General features: G+C 40.3%; 1 protein-coding gene and 3 long non-coding RNA genes across 5 annotated transcripts in view; 3 read left to right on the top strand and 1 right to left on the bottom strand.

The window, feature by feature from the left end:
• Positions 1-10,457, top strand: part of LOC147182265 (LIM and SH3 domain protein 1-like) — a 32,701-nt gene extending 22,244 nt beyond the window's left edge. The window contains exons 4-7 of one of the 2 annotated variants that reach the window (XM_086059687.1): positions 2,039-2,146; positions 6,852-6,954; positions 7,042-7,136; positions 7,303-10,457. In XM_086059687.1, the coding sequence (XP_085915813.1) occupies positions 2,039-2,146; positions 6,852-6,954; positions 7,042-7,136; positions 7,303-7,476 (480 nt within the window). In that variant the 3' untranslated portion in view covers positions 7,477-10,457. Of the gene's footprint in view, positions 1-2,038; positions 2,147-6,851; positions 6,955-7,038; positions 7,137-7,302 lie in introns of both variants that reach the window. The other variant, XM_086059679.1, reaches the window with a different exon arrangement.
• A 1,203-nt stretch (positions 10,458-11,660) lies between these two features.
• Positions 11,661-15,827, top strand: LOC147182264 (uncharacterized). The gene is made up of 4 exons (XR_015095733.1): positions 11,661-11,785; positions 12,890-12,990; positions 15,247-15,331; positions 15,490-15,827. It is a non-coding gene; the product is annotated as an uncharacterized LOC147182264 (long non-coding RNA).
• On the bottom strand, positions 14,858-17,084 carry LOC147182263 (uncharacterized). The gene is made up of 3 exons (XR_015095730.1): positions 16,790-17,084; positions 15,499-15,690; positions 14,858-15,354 (listed from the first exon to the last, which is right to left on the bottom strand). It is a non-coding gene; the product is annotated as an uncharacterized LOC147182263 (long non-coding RNA).
• LOC147182262 (uncharacterized) lies at positions 15,884-17,539 on the top strand. The gene is made up of 2 exons (XR_015095729.1): positions 15,884-17,090; positions 17,263-17,539. It is a non-coding gene; the product is annotated as an uncharacterized LOC147182262 (long non-coding RNA).
• Positions 17,540-18,138: the final 599 nt, after the last annotated feature.

Genomic DNA, 18,138 nt, shown 5'->3' with positions numbered 1-18,138 from the left:
TAGTTTTACAGTTAACTTCAACTGGAGTGTCATTAAACAGCTTAAAGGGCACTTAGGGATGGCTGAATCACACTGATTCGCTCCAGTCTGGCTACATGGTGCATTCAGGGTCCTTTCACAACGTAGGGAACTTGTAAACGCACCTCGGCGTTCTGCACATTAATATATATATTGTTTGCGATCATTACGTTTTATTGATCGAGAGAAGCCAAAATTGAAATAACGATAAAATTTCGGTTAATCCTCCAGCCCTAGCCTCCCTTTTTCTTTTCTTTTCTTTTTTTGGTCTCCTCAGACAAAACTTTTTTGTTTCTTTGTGTTTTTTTGCAGCTTGTGCCTTTTTTTTTTTTTTTTTTTTTTTTTTTTTTTTGTGCCTTGACAGCTTGTGCCTTGACAGAAGTAATTGCGCAGACATTCAAATCGACTTCCGTCTTTGTAACGAATGGGTAAAAGGGGAAGTAAGTGAGGCATGCCTTAAAGCAGTCTACATTTATAGTATGTTTGTGTGGCCGACGCCGCAACATTCTGCACATTAATCGTTTTTCTTCGATCATTACATTTTGTTTTAATGATGAAGCCAAAATCGAAATCGCGATACAATTTTGGTTAATCGTCTAGCCCTATTTTCCTTGCCGCGGTGAGTCGAAGTGGGCAAATAGTTGTACTGATCGCCAGTCAAATGTGCTTAAAGTAGAACAAGCATTCACACTACTATTCACACCGATAGAAAATCATGTTTTTTGGGATGTGTGAGGAAGCCATATTGCCGAGAGAAAATCCCTGCAAGCAAAGGGAAAGCATGCAAGCTCATTCTGATGACATTCAAACCCCAAACCTCAATACTGTGAGACAGACGTGCTAACACTTGTACACCGTGCTGCCCAGACAGACAAATTACTGAGAGCAATGTTTAAACATAGAATCAATCATTTAACAGCGCAGGACAATTGTGTGATGTACCACAGGGAACAGGAAGTTAGTTCTTTCACTATAAATACTCCTCATATCTTAAGCAGGAAGTTGAATGGCCCCCCAAAAATGCATGGTTTTGTTCAAATGGATAGCCGTTTAAAATTCACTCATAATTTCGCACCATTTATTCTCAACTCATTCTTCAGAAAGAACAGAGTGAGTCATCCTGAGTGGAATAACCAGCTGAATAAAGCAGTTTGTTTGGGGACGCTCGTGCTTTGGCACCATTGCTATGGGAACCTCATTGCTATGGAAGCTGTCACACCTCATTACAAGACTTTGCAAAGGAGAGAAATAAAGAAGAGCGGGAGAGAAAAAGGAAGAAAGACAGCTGGGCGCCGACCGGTGCTGGGCGGTAGGAAGGGAGGGAGGAGCCTGGCTGAAAGAGGAAACGCAACATCCCCGGAACGACGACGAAAGATCTCCCGGGCGAGGAGGAGATTCATACATACGCAGTGAAATATGAATGAAGGCGCACAAAGGAGGGGGCGGGGAAGGAAAGCAGCAATGTGATTGGAAGAGAGCAGCAGCTAGAGAGACATTAAAAACAAGGATGACGAGAAAACCAATGTTTATGGAAACAATGAATCACAACATGGAGGAAAGTATGAAGGGATTTGTCCTAGTGACATTTCCATGCATCAGGTAAAAACGCCTCAAAGGACTTCTAAACAAGTCAAGTACCTAACTGCCGAGTCATTACTGCACGCGTGACAATACCTTCCCCGTGCCCATATATGGTTTGCACCTTTGGCTGTCAGTGCCGCCTGGAACAGAAAGTGCGCGGCACCACAGAAGACGAAGCAGAACACACTGTGCCAAGCCTTTGTCACATGCTCACTGATTTACGATTTGCTTTCAGTCTATTCATCCCAAAGTTCCGTCAGAAAATCACTGCATAGAAATCAAATTTGCTTGGTAAGAAGCATCCCACGAGTTGTTGAAAGAAGTTGACACATTTGAAAAAGAATACAGAATGTAGGCCAGCGGCTATGAATAATTTCATTCCACTTCTGCGCGTCTGAGCTCCCATGTACCAACTAATCATTTGTTTTTCTCTACTTAGGTTCTCTACAAGGAGGATTTTGAAAAGAATAAAGGGAAATCCTACACCGTGGTCACAGACACACCAGAGCTGCAGAGACTGAAGAGATCACAGGACCAAATCAGCAACGTAAGTTTCCATCAAGTAGGAGGCCCGACTCTCTCTTCATGCTCTGTTGGATATTAAAGTCCCTGTCGAGTGAAAATAAATATCTCCAAATTTGACAGAACACATGCGTGTTAGCAACCCTGTCAAATTTGACTAATAAAAAAAAATGCAGTTTGTTAACAAGTCTTTCTCTCCACCTTCAAACACTGTGGTGTGCTGAAACCACGCCCACTCAACTGTCAAATCAAATACTAGCTACTCTTCCACGTGTCAATAATGAAACATTCTAAAGCGGCCACGCCAGCCTGACAGTCCACATGGTGGTTGTCAAGTTGGACTTTAAAAAATTAAAAAATCCTCCCTCCTTATTCTACCGCCTTCCTTCTTGTGTCATGTGTGCACTCAAAGATGACAATGAGGCACTCTAAAGCGGCCACACAGCACAAAAGCTCCAGTCCACATGTTGGCTGTCAAGGCAGGCTTTTCCTTTCTCTTTCTTGCCTCCTAATGCTTCTACCTTTCTCATCGTGGCGTGCACTCGCTCACACCCGACAACGAGGCGCACTAAGGTGGCAGCACGGACGCAAAGCCCTAGCTCACATGCTGGCTTTCTATTCAGGCTGTTGTCTTTCACTTTCTCCCATTCTTTCCCCCTCCTCATGCTTTTACCTTTGTAACCGTGACATGCGCGCACTCGCTGTTGACAACGAGGCGTTCTAAAGTGGCCTCGCCAACAACAGCTGCATTTTCAGGTAAGCATAGTGAACAAGCATAGCACGTCACAATTAAAAATACATGGATTAAGGCAATCAAGTTCTTATAGTGAGAGAGGTGCGACTCGTGGTATTTTAACCACACACACAAAAAAGTTATGTTGTGGAAAAACAGTTTCACTTCAAATGTGTAAGACTGATGCACAACGTGGACATTTCCAGACTTTGTTTTTCGCTTGTTGATAGCAGTTATAATCCAATCTTGATGGGGCAACCTGCAACGGCTGTGTGAATGAGCAACAGTCTCATCTTTGGAAAAGGGACAGGTTAATAAAGCCTGGTGATTAATGTTTAACTCATTCACTGCCATTGATGGCTATAGACGTCAAAAATTCATTTGAACTATTTCTATTAGTCTATCAGTTTTTTCCCACCACTTTTGTTTTTTAATTCTATTAGAACAAATTGAGATTTTTTGATTAATCGTGAGTTAACTAGTGAAGTCATGCGATTAATTAAGATTTAAAATTTTAATCGCCTGACGCCCCTAATTTTTTATAATAATTTTTAAAGATATATATTTTTTTTTTATCAAAATTATTTCTTTATTTTTTTTAAAGAAAAGATTATTAAAAATTAAGGGCGTCAGGCGACTAAAATGTTTAATTGTAATCAATCGCATGACTTCACTAGTTAACTCGCGATTAATCACAAATTTTATATCTGTTCTAAATGTACAATAATTTTTTTCTAGGTTTTCATACTATTGTTAACAAAAGTGGAAAAAATGTGAAACTAATATAAATATTTCAAATAAATGTTTGTCGTCTATAGCCGTCAATGGCAATAAATAAGTTAAAAAGCTAATTGCTTCTAATCATGCGAGCTAATCTGCTAAATTCAATGTTCATTCCCATCACCATTTCATGGTCAAGGTAAACTATCAGATGTTCATGTGTAAACATTAACGTAAACCAACATTTGTGAACAATTATACAACAGCGAAATTAGCATTAGCTTACGCACACATACGTGCATCTGGAAAGCATTCACACCGCGTAACTTTTTCCATAATCTTATGTTACTCTGATTGCAAATTGGAATAAATTTATTTTTGACCTAAAAATTCTACACACAAGACCACATAAAGATGTTTTTTGATGATTTATTAAAATAAACTAAGGAATCACACGTACATAATTATTCACAGCCTTTGCCACAAAGCTCGAAGTTGCGCTACGGTGCATCATGTTTGCACTGATCATAGTTGAGATGTTCATACAGCTAGATTGGAGTTCACCTGTTTAATTTGACATACTTCTAAAGGCAAACCTCTCTGTAGAAGTTCCCGCAGGTGACAGTGAATGTCAGTGTGTAGAAACCTAGCATGAAGTCAAAGGAATTGTGTGAGACCTCCGAGATATGATTGTCGCGAGGCACAGAAAGATTTCTGCTGCTTTGAAGGTTCCAATGAGCGCGTCATCTATAAATGGAAGAATGTACAGTAAGTGTCCCACTAACGAGTAGCTTCAACTATTAATAGAGGAAATTATAAACATTTTCAAGGGTGGGACATCCATGACTTGACTCTTTTTTTCTATTTGCATCGGGGCTTGGTCACAAACGACTGTAAATAGTGTTTCACTGTACTGCTTTTTCATCAGTGGGACACTTTTTTTTTCCTGCTCTGCCCCACATCAAGAGTCATTAATTAGCCTGCAAATAAGAGCAGTGAAGTACCTCGCCCGCCACGATTCCCACGGGAATCGCACACACTTCCCAGCGCGTAATGACACAGAAAAAAGGTACGTCACGCAAACGCCACAGCAGGGGGACGAGCTGAGATCGAGGCGTCACATCTGCTCGCAATCACTCCCCCAGCTTGTCATAACGACAAACTGCCATCTTGCGTCCCGCTTCTTTTATTGTGCTCCCTTCCCACCATTAAGGAGCACAGGCCACTCACTTCCTGCCAACTGTTCAGACTACTCCTCCAAAAACAAAACCCAAATCATCTCCCTCTCTCACACACACACACACACACACTGCAGCAGCAGCATGTTGCGCTTGAGAGCATTGTTCTCTCCGTCACTTGGCCCGCTGTCCTCGCCACTGCAAATGGACTCCTCGCCGCCGCCGCCAAGCACAGTGGACCCTTTGATGGCGTCTGCGAGCCGGGCCGTAAATCTTGACCCGGGACTGCTGTGAGTCTGTTGACAGGCCTCTATTCATGAAGGGCAAGTTTCATCAGTAGGCCTCGTCTTTTTTTTCTTTTCTTTTTTCACCTGCTTGGGCCGATGTGTCAGCAGTGGTTGCTAGGCGATGGCACACGCCCGGTTTCCTGCCTGTTGAGATGTCACATCCTGTCAGAGTCTGGAGGTTGGAGGTGTTACTGCACTCTGATGGTCCCCACGCCCGTCACTATAGTCAGCATGTGCTGCAAGAGGGAGACCCCTGGTGGTTATAAAGTGAACTGCCTTGTTTCTGTACCTTCAGGAAATCAAAGTAAAATTTGTGAATAGTAGACCTAAAGGTATATAATTGTCAGAGGTTGGTCTAGTACAGGGGTGGCCAAGTTCGGTCCTCGAGAGCCACTATCCAGCTTGTTTTCCATGTTTCTCTCCACTAACACACCTGATTCATGATTAGGATCGTTATCAGGCTTCTGCAAAGCTTGCTGATGAGCTGATCATTAGATTCAGCTGCGTTGAAGGAGGGAGACATGGAAAAAACTTGGCCACCCCTGGTCTAATAGCCACAAATTATTTTGGAATTTTTGTTTTCGGGGGGGTTAAAGTTCTTCTAAATCCAGACTCATTTGTGGCTTTGGCTCTGGTCAACCGTCCTATCAATCGCATTTTGGAGGCGGGGCAAACCTGAGCTAACAGACAGTGGAATGAACCAATGAGCGGAGTGACGTCAGAACTCAGAAAAGTGACTCGTTGAAGTCTTTTTTTTCTTCTTTTTTTTTTTTTCTTCTTCTTCCTCCCCCACCTGCGGAGACGGAGTAAAAATCCAACATCCAGCCAAAGAGAAACAGTAGTGAATGACTTATGTCGTTATTGCAGGACAAAGAGTGAAGTATGATGTTGCTCACGAAGACGCCGTCACGCAAATAGACGAATTTGATTATGCCGGCCTGTTTTCGGCCGGAGCTGAATCGCTGTCTATGGACGCCTGTCTAGACCCGCTTTCTCTTTCAAGAAAGTGGGTGTGGCTTGCCAGGCTAGGAAGTTATGGGCGTTCACAAATAGAAATTAGTGATAGACCGATTGTTATTTTCAAGGCCAATATGAGACCGATTATAAGTAGTCAGGGAGACCGATATTTCAGGCCAATATTAATTTACAGTAAAAGAGAAAATATTAGGCGTAAATTTTTTTTGTTTAATTACTTTTTCTTTTCTTTTTAAAATTATATAGAATTGTTGGCTTTGTTTCAAAATTAGAACAGAAATTGCAGGGAGCTTCAAGGGTCATCAAGATGTGTTAAGTTAAATTAAAGACTAAGCAAGTAAATGGTACTGTAAATAGTTTTCAAAATTTCAACATCATTTCTTAATTTAATTTTATAAATTTTTTAAACTAAAAAGTTTAGAAGGGTTCCCAGTGTCAGCATTTTTTTTTTTTATATGGAAATTTAAATAAAGCCATAGATAAGCCACAAATGCATGCGAATTTAGCTCATTTGGGGTTTTGGTCAGGGTTTGTCAAAGGTTTCAAAAGATCTTTGCAGACGGTGAAAAATTGTCTAAATAGGTTTGAAATGTATTTGCGACAAGTAAACAACATCTTACAAATCCTGATGAAAAAAAAAAGTTTGTTACGTTCGCAAGCATTCACCGTCAGTGAGATACCAGCTTTATCGGCCTTCACATTCGGAAAAAGGCCGATGCAGATATGTGTCAAAATGCCTAATATCAGCCTGGCTGATAATCGGTCTATCCCGAATGGAAAGGAGCAAATTGGTAACAGTTGATTAATTGTTCTGTTTGTTTTCCATTGTGTCTTTAGATCAAATACCATGAGGAGTTTGAGAAGAGCAAGACTTCACATGTCCATGAGGATTTTGAGAAGAGCAAGACTCCGCATCAACAGCCAGGCAACCCCGCCTCAGGTAGCCCTGCTACAAAACCGGTCGCAATTCAACCTAACAGTTATCGCAACTTTCTGCCATTTGTCTAACTTGTGTTCTTAACAGCAGCCTTCCAGCCCCCGGCCGCCTCTCAGAACTACCACTATGATCCTACCCCTGAGCCCGTGCGCCCGGCAGCTGCCGCGCCACCTCCAAGCGCCGGGGTACGCCCTCCATCCCCCATGATCCTAATTTACACAGTCAAGAGCTTGAAAAGAAACGGCTTTTGAAGAATGATGATCAATAACATTCATGTTTACTAGCACTGGCACCCAAGCGAAAGCACTGCGTCTTCCATAAATGTCATGTCCGTGTTCGTTGGTTCCACAGAAGCGGTACCGGGCGGTGTACGACTACGCCGCCGCTGACGAAGACGAGGTCTCCTTCATTGACGGCGACGTGATCGTGGACGTGCAGCAGATCGACGAGGGCTGGATGTACGGCCGCGTGGAGCGCACCAACCAGCAGGGGATGCTGCCCGCCAACTACGTGGAGGCCATCTGAGAGGGAGAGAAAGAGAGAGAGAGAAGAGAAGGTAGAGAAAGGGAGGGAAAGGAGTAAAAGAAAAAAAAAAAAACCACAACAAAAAAAGCCCAGTGCCATTTCATCTTAGACGCCGCTTCTCTTGATTTGCCCCCCCTTGCCTGGCCCCTTTCTCGCTGTTCCGCTCGCTAACCTCAAGCCTTCTTCCGTCTTCACTTTTTTCCTGTCGGTGTGTGCTGATGTTGGTCTTTTTTGGATGTCACTCATCCTCCTCCATCTTCGTCGCGTTCCGGAAGTCATCTCCATCCTGGCTATAGCACTTAACGTTCCCCTCCGCGCAACATGAGGCAAAATACAAGAAAAAATATTTGCAAAAATCCCCCATGAGTCATTGCGCACAGATGTTATTTTGTTTATTTGCGTGCGTGCGTTTCCTCCGCAAGACTGGAAGTCAAGTTTAATCTCAAGTTGCTCGAACACTTGTACATTCCTTTGATCTCTGAACCCTCGGATCAGCCAGCTGTCCGTCCTAACAGAGTGTTTAAGTCTTAATATATTTATGGACCCGATGTGACGCGCTGCATTGTGGGTAATGTTGTTCAACTGGAATCCGGAGCACCTGCTGTTGTCATTTTGTTTTTTGTTTTGTTTTGGTCTCGAGCAGACACAAAAGGGATCAGGGATATGTTGGGGAACATCCAACACACACACACACAAACATATATATATATATTATGTAGACATCTGACTTCTGTTTCTTGTGATGTGACGTCCTTTCCTCCCCCCATTTGCGACAAATTTTGTGTACACAGCACAACTCTGTATTGTGGCACTTTTTTAAAAACTTTTATTCCGCCGCTTCAACAACATTCCAATCTTTATTTTCTGTGAGATGTGAATGAATGACTTCTGAATCCTTTACTTGTTGTTTATTTACCAACCCACTTCTTCTACCTTGTGCTCGTTTTTCTTCTTTTTTTGCCTTTTTTTCCCATTGTTATTGTACAATGCTCATTTTGAACAGGACAAATTGTCAAGTGTATTAAATGAATAAACCAGCAACGCAATTTATGAAGGTGGAGGAGTTTATATAAAAAGGAGCGGTAGTGGGAGTTGGATAAGGACGCAGTGGTGGAGTGAGCGGAATGCTAACTGCTAATATCAATGGTGTGCCCGAAAACCAATAGACTATAATTGATTGGTTGGTAGTTGCGACGACCATTCCTCAGTGTAAATAATCTCCGACAACGGGACATGATTGATTCGGGGTACAGTTTTCTGGCATTGCTCTCATGACTTAGCTAGTTGACAATTGTACAATTGTGTATCATAATAGACGTCATGATGCGTCAGGAATTTTTTTACTATGTTTATAATGGTGGCCGGGGCAATCTTGGGGTCTTAATTTTATCATCAGTCAAATATCTACACCCGTTGAGAAAGTTTTACAGCGCACCACCTTCCTCAGGACAGGATAGAATCTTGTTTGACCATAAGGCACAGCAACCTCGGATCGCGCTTAATGGCTTGGGAGATCAATAAAATCGCTAAATCAGGCTAGCATAGAACAACGATCAATAATGTGAACTTTGTCCCTAAAAACTTTACTAATAACGCTTCAGCTAGTCAGCAAGTTACTCTGTCGAGCGAGCGTAGCATTGACGGCTACTATTAATACCAACTTTGTCCACAAAAAAAGTGTTACTAGTGACTAAGACGTTAGCTAGCGGTTGAGTGATTGGTAAGACAGTCTGTCAGGCTAGAATAGCACTACGACAAACATAAACTTGAACTTTGTCCCCAAAAACTAGTACTAGTAGCATGTCGGCTAGTCTGTCAAGCTAGCGTAGCACTACGACGACCGTTAATGCAAACTTTGTTCCCAAACGTGTGTCACTAGTAACCAGTAAGGAGTTAGCTAGCATTTGAGAGGTTGGCAAGTCACTCTGTCAAGCTGATGGATGTCATACTACCTTCTTTCTTTTTTTTTTTTCGCACACATTTTGCTGAACGTAAAAGTGACCTGTTTTGGGCATGGCTGTCAGTAAATTAACCAATGGGCACAACAGTTTTTGATAACTGATTGTTTGTTGTTCGAGCCATCTGTCAAGCTAGCACTTCAAATGTTCTGTGTACTTCATCTCCGTCATATTCCGTCTTCTACAACACACTGCGACTGAGGGCATGTTTATAAATGGGTCTGAGGGAATAATAGGATTTTTTGTTTTATTTGGAATGTTAACACATTTTCGTAGGCTTAAAAATGACTGTCATTTTAGAGCGCAATTTTCTGGCATTGTTGACAGCAATTTAGCCATCGGGCACAGCAATTTTTGCCTTCAAAAGGTGTTACCCGTAAGGATTGTGTAGGCTAGTGTTTGGTTGTTTGATCTGTCTGTCAAGCTAGTTACATCATCTCTGAAACTATTCTGTCATTCTCAAACAACACACTAGGACTGGGGGCATATTTACAATAGCAGAAGGAATCATGGGAGTCGTTTTTAAAATCTTCTTTTAAAATGTTTGCGCAATTTAGTTCAACTGTGTTTGACAGCTTGCCATTTTGGATGGAATCAGATGTCACTGCTGACTCATGATTAAATTTTTTTAATTTATTTTTTTTATCTCTCTTCCGCTCCTTCCTATCCAAGTTATCCTGTCCTCGCCTCTACCGAGCCTTCACCGTCTGTGCTTCTGACCCGCCATTCCGTGTTTCTCGTCATTCCCATTTATATGTACACAGCATAATAGGAATCTTGTAATCCCGCAGGTGGAAGCTTGCAGACCCGTTTTGTGCATCTCCGTCTTGTTTTATTAAATATAATTTTGTTATGATTTTTTAAAAATGGAATAAAGATAGCATATGCATATTGACACGTACAAAATAAATAAAAAGTACATGACATTGTCAGATGTTTAGGGCCTGATATCATCTCGTGTCAGAGCACTTCAAACTGTACTTAATGATTCTGCAGATTCAATAAAAGTCATTTTTCTCAGACCGTTTGACTCACTTTTCACTGCAAAGTTCATTGGGACACAATTGGGGCAAAAAGAACAGTGTACGTTTGGGCCTCTGTCTGCATTAGGCACCTGTTGTATTGAATATCAAACTATTTGTTACAGGCGGAGCTGGACGAGAGTTTCAGCATCAAATCACAGGTGAGGGCTGGAATGCCAATTTCTGACTTTTAATTCAATGCTTTACATACTGTAGATGTTTTGATGTATTTGAAATGGATGGTAGTTGAAATTGCTTGGTTTAGCGTCGTTTCAAACCACCCGGGTGTTGATCAACAAGTGTCACATAGTCACCACTACTTTAATATTTCAATCAACTTGTGAATTCCTGCGCATATAAAAACGTTGTTTAAATTGGTTTCCATTGTTTTGCTAACGTCCAGGATTTCTTGGATTGTTTGCTTCTATGGGCAAGTCTCTTTCTACTGAGACTTGCAATTAAACTTAAAACAATACCTGACGTTGATTTGGAATGATATGCAAGACAAATCAGTAAGTTTGATGATATTAACATTTTTAAGTGTGTTGATTTTTTAGTTTGAGCTTACAGTATTTGGTTTGCTTCAAAACCTTTGTTGTTGGGTTAGGATAGTGTATTTTTTTTATACATGCATTGGGAAATATATTATGAAAATGAAATGTATAAAGAGATCATACTTTGCATGCATAATTGTTTTATTTTGTCCATATTTATATTGCATTTTTGTAATACATCTGGTTAGGAAGTACAATATGTGGTTCTCCGATCTGTTCCCCCACTAGCACTGATTAAAAATAAAATACCCCCCCCCCCCAAAAAAACAAAAACAATATTTTTTTAAATGTTTGGCATAAACTGTTTTAGTGTTTCTTTTCCAAATCTGGAGGTGTTTTGAGCAAAGACAAAGAAAAGGCTCAATTCATAAAGTTTTGGGTGTTTTCATTTACATATGAGTCTTCCACAGCCCACAAGTCCAGCATAGTACATCCAAACTACGACTTTTGTTTTCCTGTCACTGAAGCCTTGCTTTTCGCCATGAGAGGTCACTAAACTGACGCTGAACGTACTAAACCTTTGAGGGACTTTGTTTTGTATGTGTGTGTGAATGGCAGGTGTATTGCATTCACTTGGTGGGAAAAAGAAACCAGTTTTTCTGACAACAAAAAAATGGGGGGGGCGGGGGGTTGTTTTTTTTCGTGTAATTTTTCATTTTCTGAATATTCTTTTTAAATGTATTTTCTGTGACTTGTTGCAGACTCGCAAATGGCGGACACTTTCCCGCATACCTCCAACGTACCTTCAACTATATCACTTACTGGCTCAGTTACGGTAAGCATACGAACATGTCAATCGATCGGCATGATTTTAGTAAGCGAACAGTTACGTTTCTACGGAAGTGTATTGCATGCGGGAACGTGTCCGCCATTAGCGAGTCTGCAACTTGGAGTTTAGAGGTTTCAAAAAATAAATAATTTTAAACTCAGAAAAACAGAAGCTAGTGCTCTGTTTTTCAGCATATATATATTTTTTAAATAATTTCATGACGGAAAAAATACGTAGAAAAACAGAAAAAAAACAATATTCACAACAAAAAAATGTAAATGAATAATACACAAAAAACAAAGCCCCCGCCACACAAAAAAAAGTCAGAAAAACAGGACTTTTACCCCCAAGTGATTGCAATACGCTTGCGTAACAGTTGTGCTGCTTTTAATCACAAATATTAGTACAATGCAAAGAGCCCATTAGTCAGAAAATTAAGTGAATGCCTCGGACAACATTTCCCGAATTTGTAGTTGACAAACGTGCTTCAAATTCTTTGAGGTGAATGAGGAAATTGTTCAAATCCAAATGGGCATATTTGTTTGATATTTTTGTCTCAAATTATGCAAATTTTGAGGTAAATTGGGTGACTTCACTATTTTGGGGCTTACATTTTGACATATTTACATTACTAAATTGAGGCTTTCGAATCGGTTTCTGTTGAAATTGAAATCTTAATATTTGTACTTTTACTATTGTGATGGTTCACGTAGCGACTAATTAACATTATTACTGTACAATTTTTGTGTTTAGCACGTTTTCCAATGGCGGCAATCTTTTGAAAATAGGATAAAGGTTAAGAACGTTATGGATGTTTGAAACTCACTCAGATTCTTAAAAAAAAAAAAGACTCTAAACTCGATCCCATTTACGATCATTTGCATTAAGACTTTTGCCAGAAATTGGGACATTTTCACAAGTCATAACTTTATAAATTTTCAAGGAACTTAAATTACTGGAGTTAAAAGATCTGCCTGACAATACTGGTTTCTGTAAATAAACAATGAATGCAGGTCTTTGTCATCATTTTTAGTATATTGTAGTACAGTAGTCATTTTAGCATAGCTAATTCACTAGCTTACACATACAGTATTCTATTTTGCCTTCTAGAAGAACGTCGGATAAGGTCTTCGCGGCTGCAGGAGAGTGTCAAATCATGAGTCTGCTATGAACCTGAGAACATTTCATACAGTAATGGGTTTTATGAGTAGGTGAGTTATTTATCAAAGCTTCATAGCGAAAGTCGGCATTTAATTTTTTATTTCAGCTTTGTTTGACATTACTTAACACGGCCTGAGCGGGCTTGTATAGTAGTGAGTATCATGAATATGCACCTAACAGGAGAGGTTATCATTATGAGAATTTAGCGTTGGAAGAAAACCATGATTAACAAAAAAAATTTGACACATATTATTCGTACAAGAATTACATAAGTAAGGTGCGACGAATAGTTTGCATCTTAGGCCTGCCATGTCAGCCTCAAAGTACAAAATAGGTTTGCTCCATATTTTATGAGAAATTTAGTCCAAAAGTCACTTGTGTCTACACAGAAGCAGCGCTTCTCCTAGTGGCCATTTCTACCACTATAAATTCGCTTTTCCACAACTGCAACTTAATTTTGCGACTACAATAAATACATTTTCTATAACTAAGTTATTTTTGCTAATACAAAAAAAAGTCTACAGCTACAAGTTGCTTTTGCACCAAATTTACCTTCACAGTTCCTGTGCTAGTTTAACTACCAAAAAGATTTTCTCCGACATGAGTCCGAAGTGTACCAGACGTTTTGTCGAAGTCAACCCTGCGGAAGAAATCTTTTGTTTGGACCAGGTAAGTGCACCGAAATCCTACGGAGCCCCTCTGGTGCCAGTGTATGAAAAAAATGTTTTGATGATCTGTACCCACAGTTTACTAATCTGTACCCACGGTTTAGCACGTCAATATGAAACAAAGAAGGACACTCGAATATGTAGACCCAAGTTTGATTTATTGGAAAACTGGAGTAGTGGGGAGTGTGAAACGGGAGAAACCCCATGCCATTTTGATTTTGTGGAAATGAGAGCAGGTTAAAATAAGTGCTTTTTTAAATTGTAGGAAACGAGGAAACCAGCGTCATCACCAATGCAAAATTGTGAAAACACTGCCATCTTTAGGCCAGAAAATGCAATTGCGGTTTAGGTTTTGATAATATAGGCTGATAGACGGGAGCCCAACGGTAGAGGCAACTTCAGCGTCGCTGCTCATTTAAGTAATCCATCATTTGTACAATACATAACTAATCCTCACATCAAATTTACCATTTACCCCCGTCAGACAAAGCGCTTGTGGAAGCTAAACTGAATACTGTGTATAGGTTTGCCGATATTGGAGGATCTATGGCAAGAGCCAAATGCAACTGGCAGTAGATGTGCATGTGCATCATTGAAAACAAACAATATGCTAAAAATTTAGGACAAGTCTTTGTAATAAATCGATTTGTCAGATGCATGTTGAATTTTAAAATTGCACGTCTGCATCTTAAAGAATCTACATTAATTGTGCGTCATTCAAATAACTTGTTGAAACAAAATAAAAACAGTAATACAATAGTAAAGTGCACATAGGGGGCTACATTTATTTAAACAAACAAAATTTGGAACAGACCAAAAGTTTGGACACACCTTCTCATTCAATGCTATGCTTTATGTTCATGACTATGTACATTGTAGATTCTCACTGAAGGCTTCAAAACTATCGGACACATGTGTTAGTTATGTACTTAACAAAAAAGGTGAAAATAATACAATAAATACATAAATAAATACGTAGCCACCCTTTTCTCTGATTACTTTTTTGCACATTCTTGGCATTCTCTGGATGAGCTTCAAAAGGTAATCATCTGGAAGGGTTTCTAAGGAGTTCCCAGATGTATGGATGCCCAGAGTATGCAAAAAAGTAACCGGAGCAAAGAATGGCTATTTTGAAAAATCTATATTATAAAACATGTTTTCAGTTATTTATTTTATTTTTTTAAGTACTGTAGTGGACAAAAAATTGACAAAGACACAGGCACTTCAAAAAAAGATTCCATTTAATCAAATCAGAGCAAAAAGATTTAACAAAAAATTCCAACATCAACTAGTAGCTAAGGTTTTGGGCCCAGTCCAAATTCTGAGAATAAAGTCCAAATTCTGACTTTATTAGTGCTACTATTATTCTCACTTTAAAGTGAGAAGCCTGCCAAACTTTTTCTCTCTCTCTTCACTTCTTCTGTAATTTTGCCTTCTTTTGGAACCCCAAAAAAAGAAAAGCTAAAGCTACTCCTTGCTTTCCTTCAGCCATAATGGCGTCATTAGTGTTTTGAGCCCACAGTCTTCACGTTGCCGTAGCGACCCGATGTGTCACTGTCTTTATGCTCCTCTTAGAGGAAATGCAGCGACCGGCAGCCATGTGCGTATCATCCCCTTGCACATGTGTGTGCTTTGCAGACACTACCCCACTCCAAAGTTCACCGCTGTGGCTGACACTCCAGAAAGCAGGCGTCTCGATGAGCAGTCAAAGGTGCAGAGTGAGGTGAGGCTAACGTCCAATCGCAGCTGTGGAGAACACACAAAGACACAGACACAAAGAAACGACATGCATATGCATTTATTTATTTTTTTGCTATTTGTGTCGGGGCTTGGTCACTAACTACTGTGGATAGTGAGCTTTCTTTCATTGTCTGTTTTTAGTTGACGTACCATGGAGAGCGCGACAGGTCGGTTTCTGGCGTGCAACAAATACATGACTACGCCGCCGCCGAAGACGAGGTCTCCTTCAATTTGGGCGACGTGATCGTGGAGGTGCATCAGATCAATGAGGACGATTTGGCCGGCCGTGTGGAGCGCACCGGCCAGTTATGGGATGCTGCCCACCATCTACGTGGAGGCCATCTGAGACAGAGAGAGAGAGAAAAAAAAAAGTCATTTGGGAATTGTATATTACTTTATTATACAGTTTTACTGTGACTTTTTTTCTTGCAGTTGACAAATACTCCACATATTTATAAAAAAAAAAAAAAAACTAATAATACAAACTAAAACAAAGCAGGGGGAACTCAAAACTAATAACAACTAAGAAATGCCCTAAAAACGAATTAAAACTAACAATGTAAAAACTAACTATAATGGAAAAACTCAAAACTGCAACTTTGTCCTTACAAATGTGTTACTAGTAACTAGTGAGGCGTCAGCTCGTGTTAGAGTGGATGGCAAGTCTGTTTGTTGGTTCGCGTTGTTTTACTAACTTTAAGGTTTACCGGGATTGTTTTGATATTTCCGCAATGCAAATGCTTCCTTTACACAGTGGAAATGAACGGCGTATTGTGCTGTATTGCTTTTGCCTGTGACTATCATGCAAACCAGGCAGATTGTTATACTAATCAAACGTCATTACAAACGTCACATTTGTAAAAAATAAAAATAAAATAAAAATAGTTGTAATTGGAGACTGAGAGGAGGATGCATAAATTGAAGGAATGACGTGCTGCGGCGACCCCAAACCGGACAAGCAGAAAGTAAAATAATTTTCTTCTCTTTTTCTATCTAAAAGAAAGAAAAAGAAAAAAAAAATAATAATAATAATTTTCTTCTATGGCGAAATATACTGTATGTCTCTTTACTGCCACCTGCCGTAGTTACCTTCCCTGCAACGACACCACAGCCGTGTACATATTCCACTCTAGTCATCATGCAACAAGCATTTAAACGAACAATAATACCTGGCAATTTAACAGAAAAACGCACATGAAACGCACATTCGACGAAACAGATTCAAACTATTTCTAAATCCAATAATGCAAAACCAATGCGATAATTGCCCCGAGCTTATTTTGCCAGGTGTCGACAATAAAAGCCTAACTATTCGCTTCAATTGAACTAAACGTACTGAGGCATATGAACAATATTTAAACATACTAATAAATAAATAAACGATGATTGTATCTTTGTAAACTTAACGTAAATTAGTTCATTTCAGCGCTTAAATCCTTACTGAATTGGTCGGCGTTTGCTAGCTTTCTTTGCCCATTTCCGAAGTCTTCCGATTACAGCCGAAGTCATACACCGGCTCCCGCCCAGTTGCCTTCGCTTCTCGCTGACCGATTTGTCGTCATCGCAATCATGGTAGACATTATGATGTTGATGTTCTTCGCCATCATGGGCCTCGTCTTCCTGTCGTACATCATCTACATGCTTTGAGGATGATGGCGACCCTGTGGAGGACGACGAAAAGGACAAGGAAGAGGAGGCGCCTTTGCTCTGCATCCCTGCAGCTGCCTCCATCACGGGCGAGGGTGAGGATGCGTTTAGTGGCATTACGAAAATACAAACATTTTTGCCGAATGTATCCTTAAAACGTGGAGTCGTGGTTTTTTTAATGTGTAGAAAACACGATTTGTGACTAAATGTAATATGTCCGAATAAATGTTGTCAGGTGACCTGTGAAGTGAGCCTCATCTGTTTCAGGGAGGACAACCAGTGACTGGACCATGAAGGTCTCTCCATGCAGAAGCTAACGGATGGACTCTCCCGAATGATTGAATTAGTCCATCATGTTTTTTGTGACAAATCAACACAATACGGGTTACAAGCATCTCAGTGGAGCATCCGCTGTGGTTTAAAACTCATTTGTTATTGGTGTTTTTAACTGTACACACGCATGAAGACTATCACCTTTCAGTTTACCACCAAAGATTTTGTTGTCATTTTTTGTGATGAATAAAGACGATTGCTTATAATGAAAGCGTGTGTGTGTGTGTGGGTTTTGTTTGTTTGTTTTTAGCCAGCATGGGGCGCCCTTGACTTACTTTGCAATCCATCATGGAAAGTCCTTGTTTTGTAAGTTGTAACGTGTGGTGGTGTGATCTGAAGAGGTGTTGGATAGCCCAAGGGAACAAAGCCTCGTAGAATGTCCGCATGTACTTATTTATTTAGTGGATAAAACAATAACTCAGCATTTCCGACTTACCACACATCACTTGCGAGAGCACAGTAGTCTAGTACACGTGACAGAGTCGCCACCGTGTGGCGTGGTACCGTACTACCATATATAACTGTGTGCCTGTATGCATGAGTGAATGAAGGCTTGAGTGTTTGTGAGAGAATCTTAGTACGATACAGTAGTGTCTAATCTGAGTGTGCAGGTATATGTATAGAATTGAAGCTACAATGACCAGTAGAGTGCTGCACTCACGCAGGGATGTGCAATATGGCTTATAAATAAACTTTAGGGAATTGATGGCAGTTTTTTTTTGTAGTAGTAGTAGCACCAAACCAGACTATGATGGGAGAACACAGGACTGATTCCATGACCGCTGTGTAGAACTGTCTGAGTCAGTAGCT

This window comes from Leptonotus elevatus, chromosome 1, assembly GCF_054856555.1.
Source record: "Leptonotus elevatus isolate MCC_2025b chromosome 1, RoL_Lele_1.0, whole genome shotgun sequence".
Lineage (NCBI taxonomy): Eukaryota > Metazoa > Chordata > Actinopteri > Syngnathiformes > Syngnathidae > Leptonotus > Leptonotus elevatus.
The sequence above is the reverse complement of the archived record's forward strand: the minus strand, read 5'-3'. Positions and strand labels throughout refer to the sequence as shown.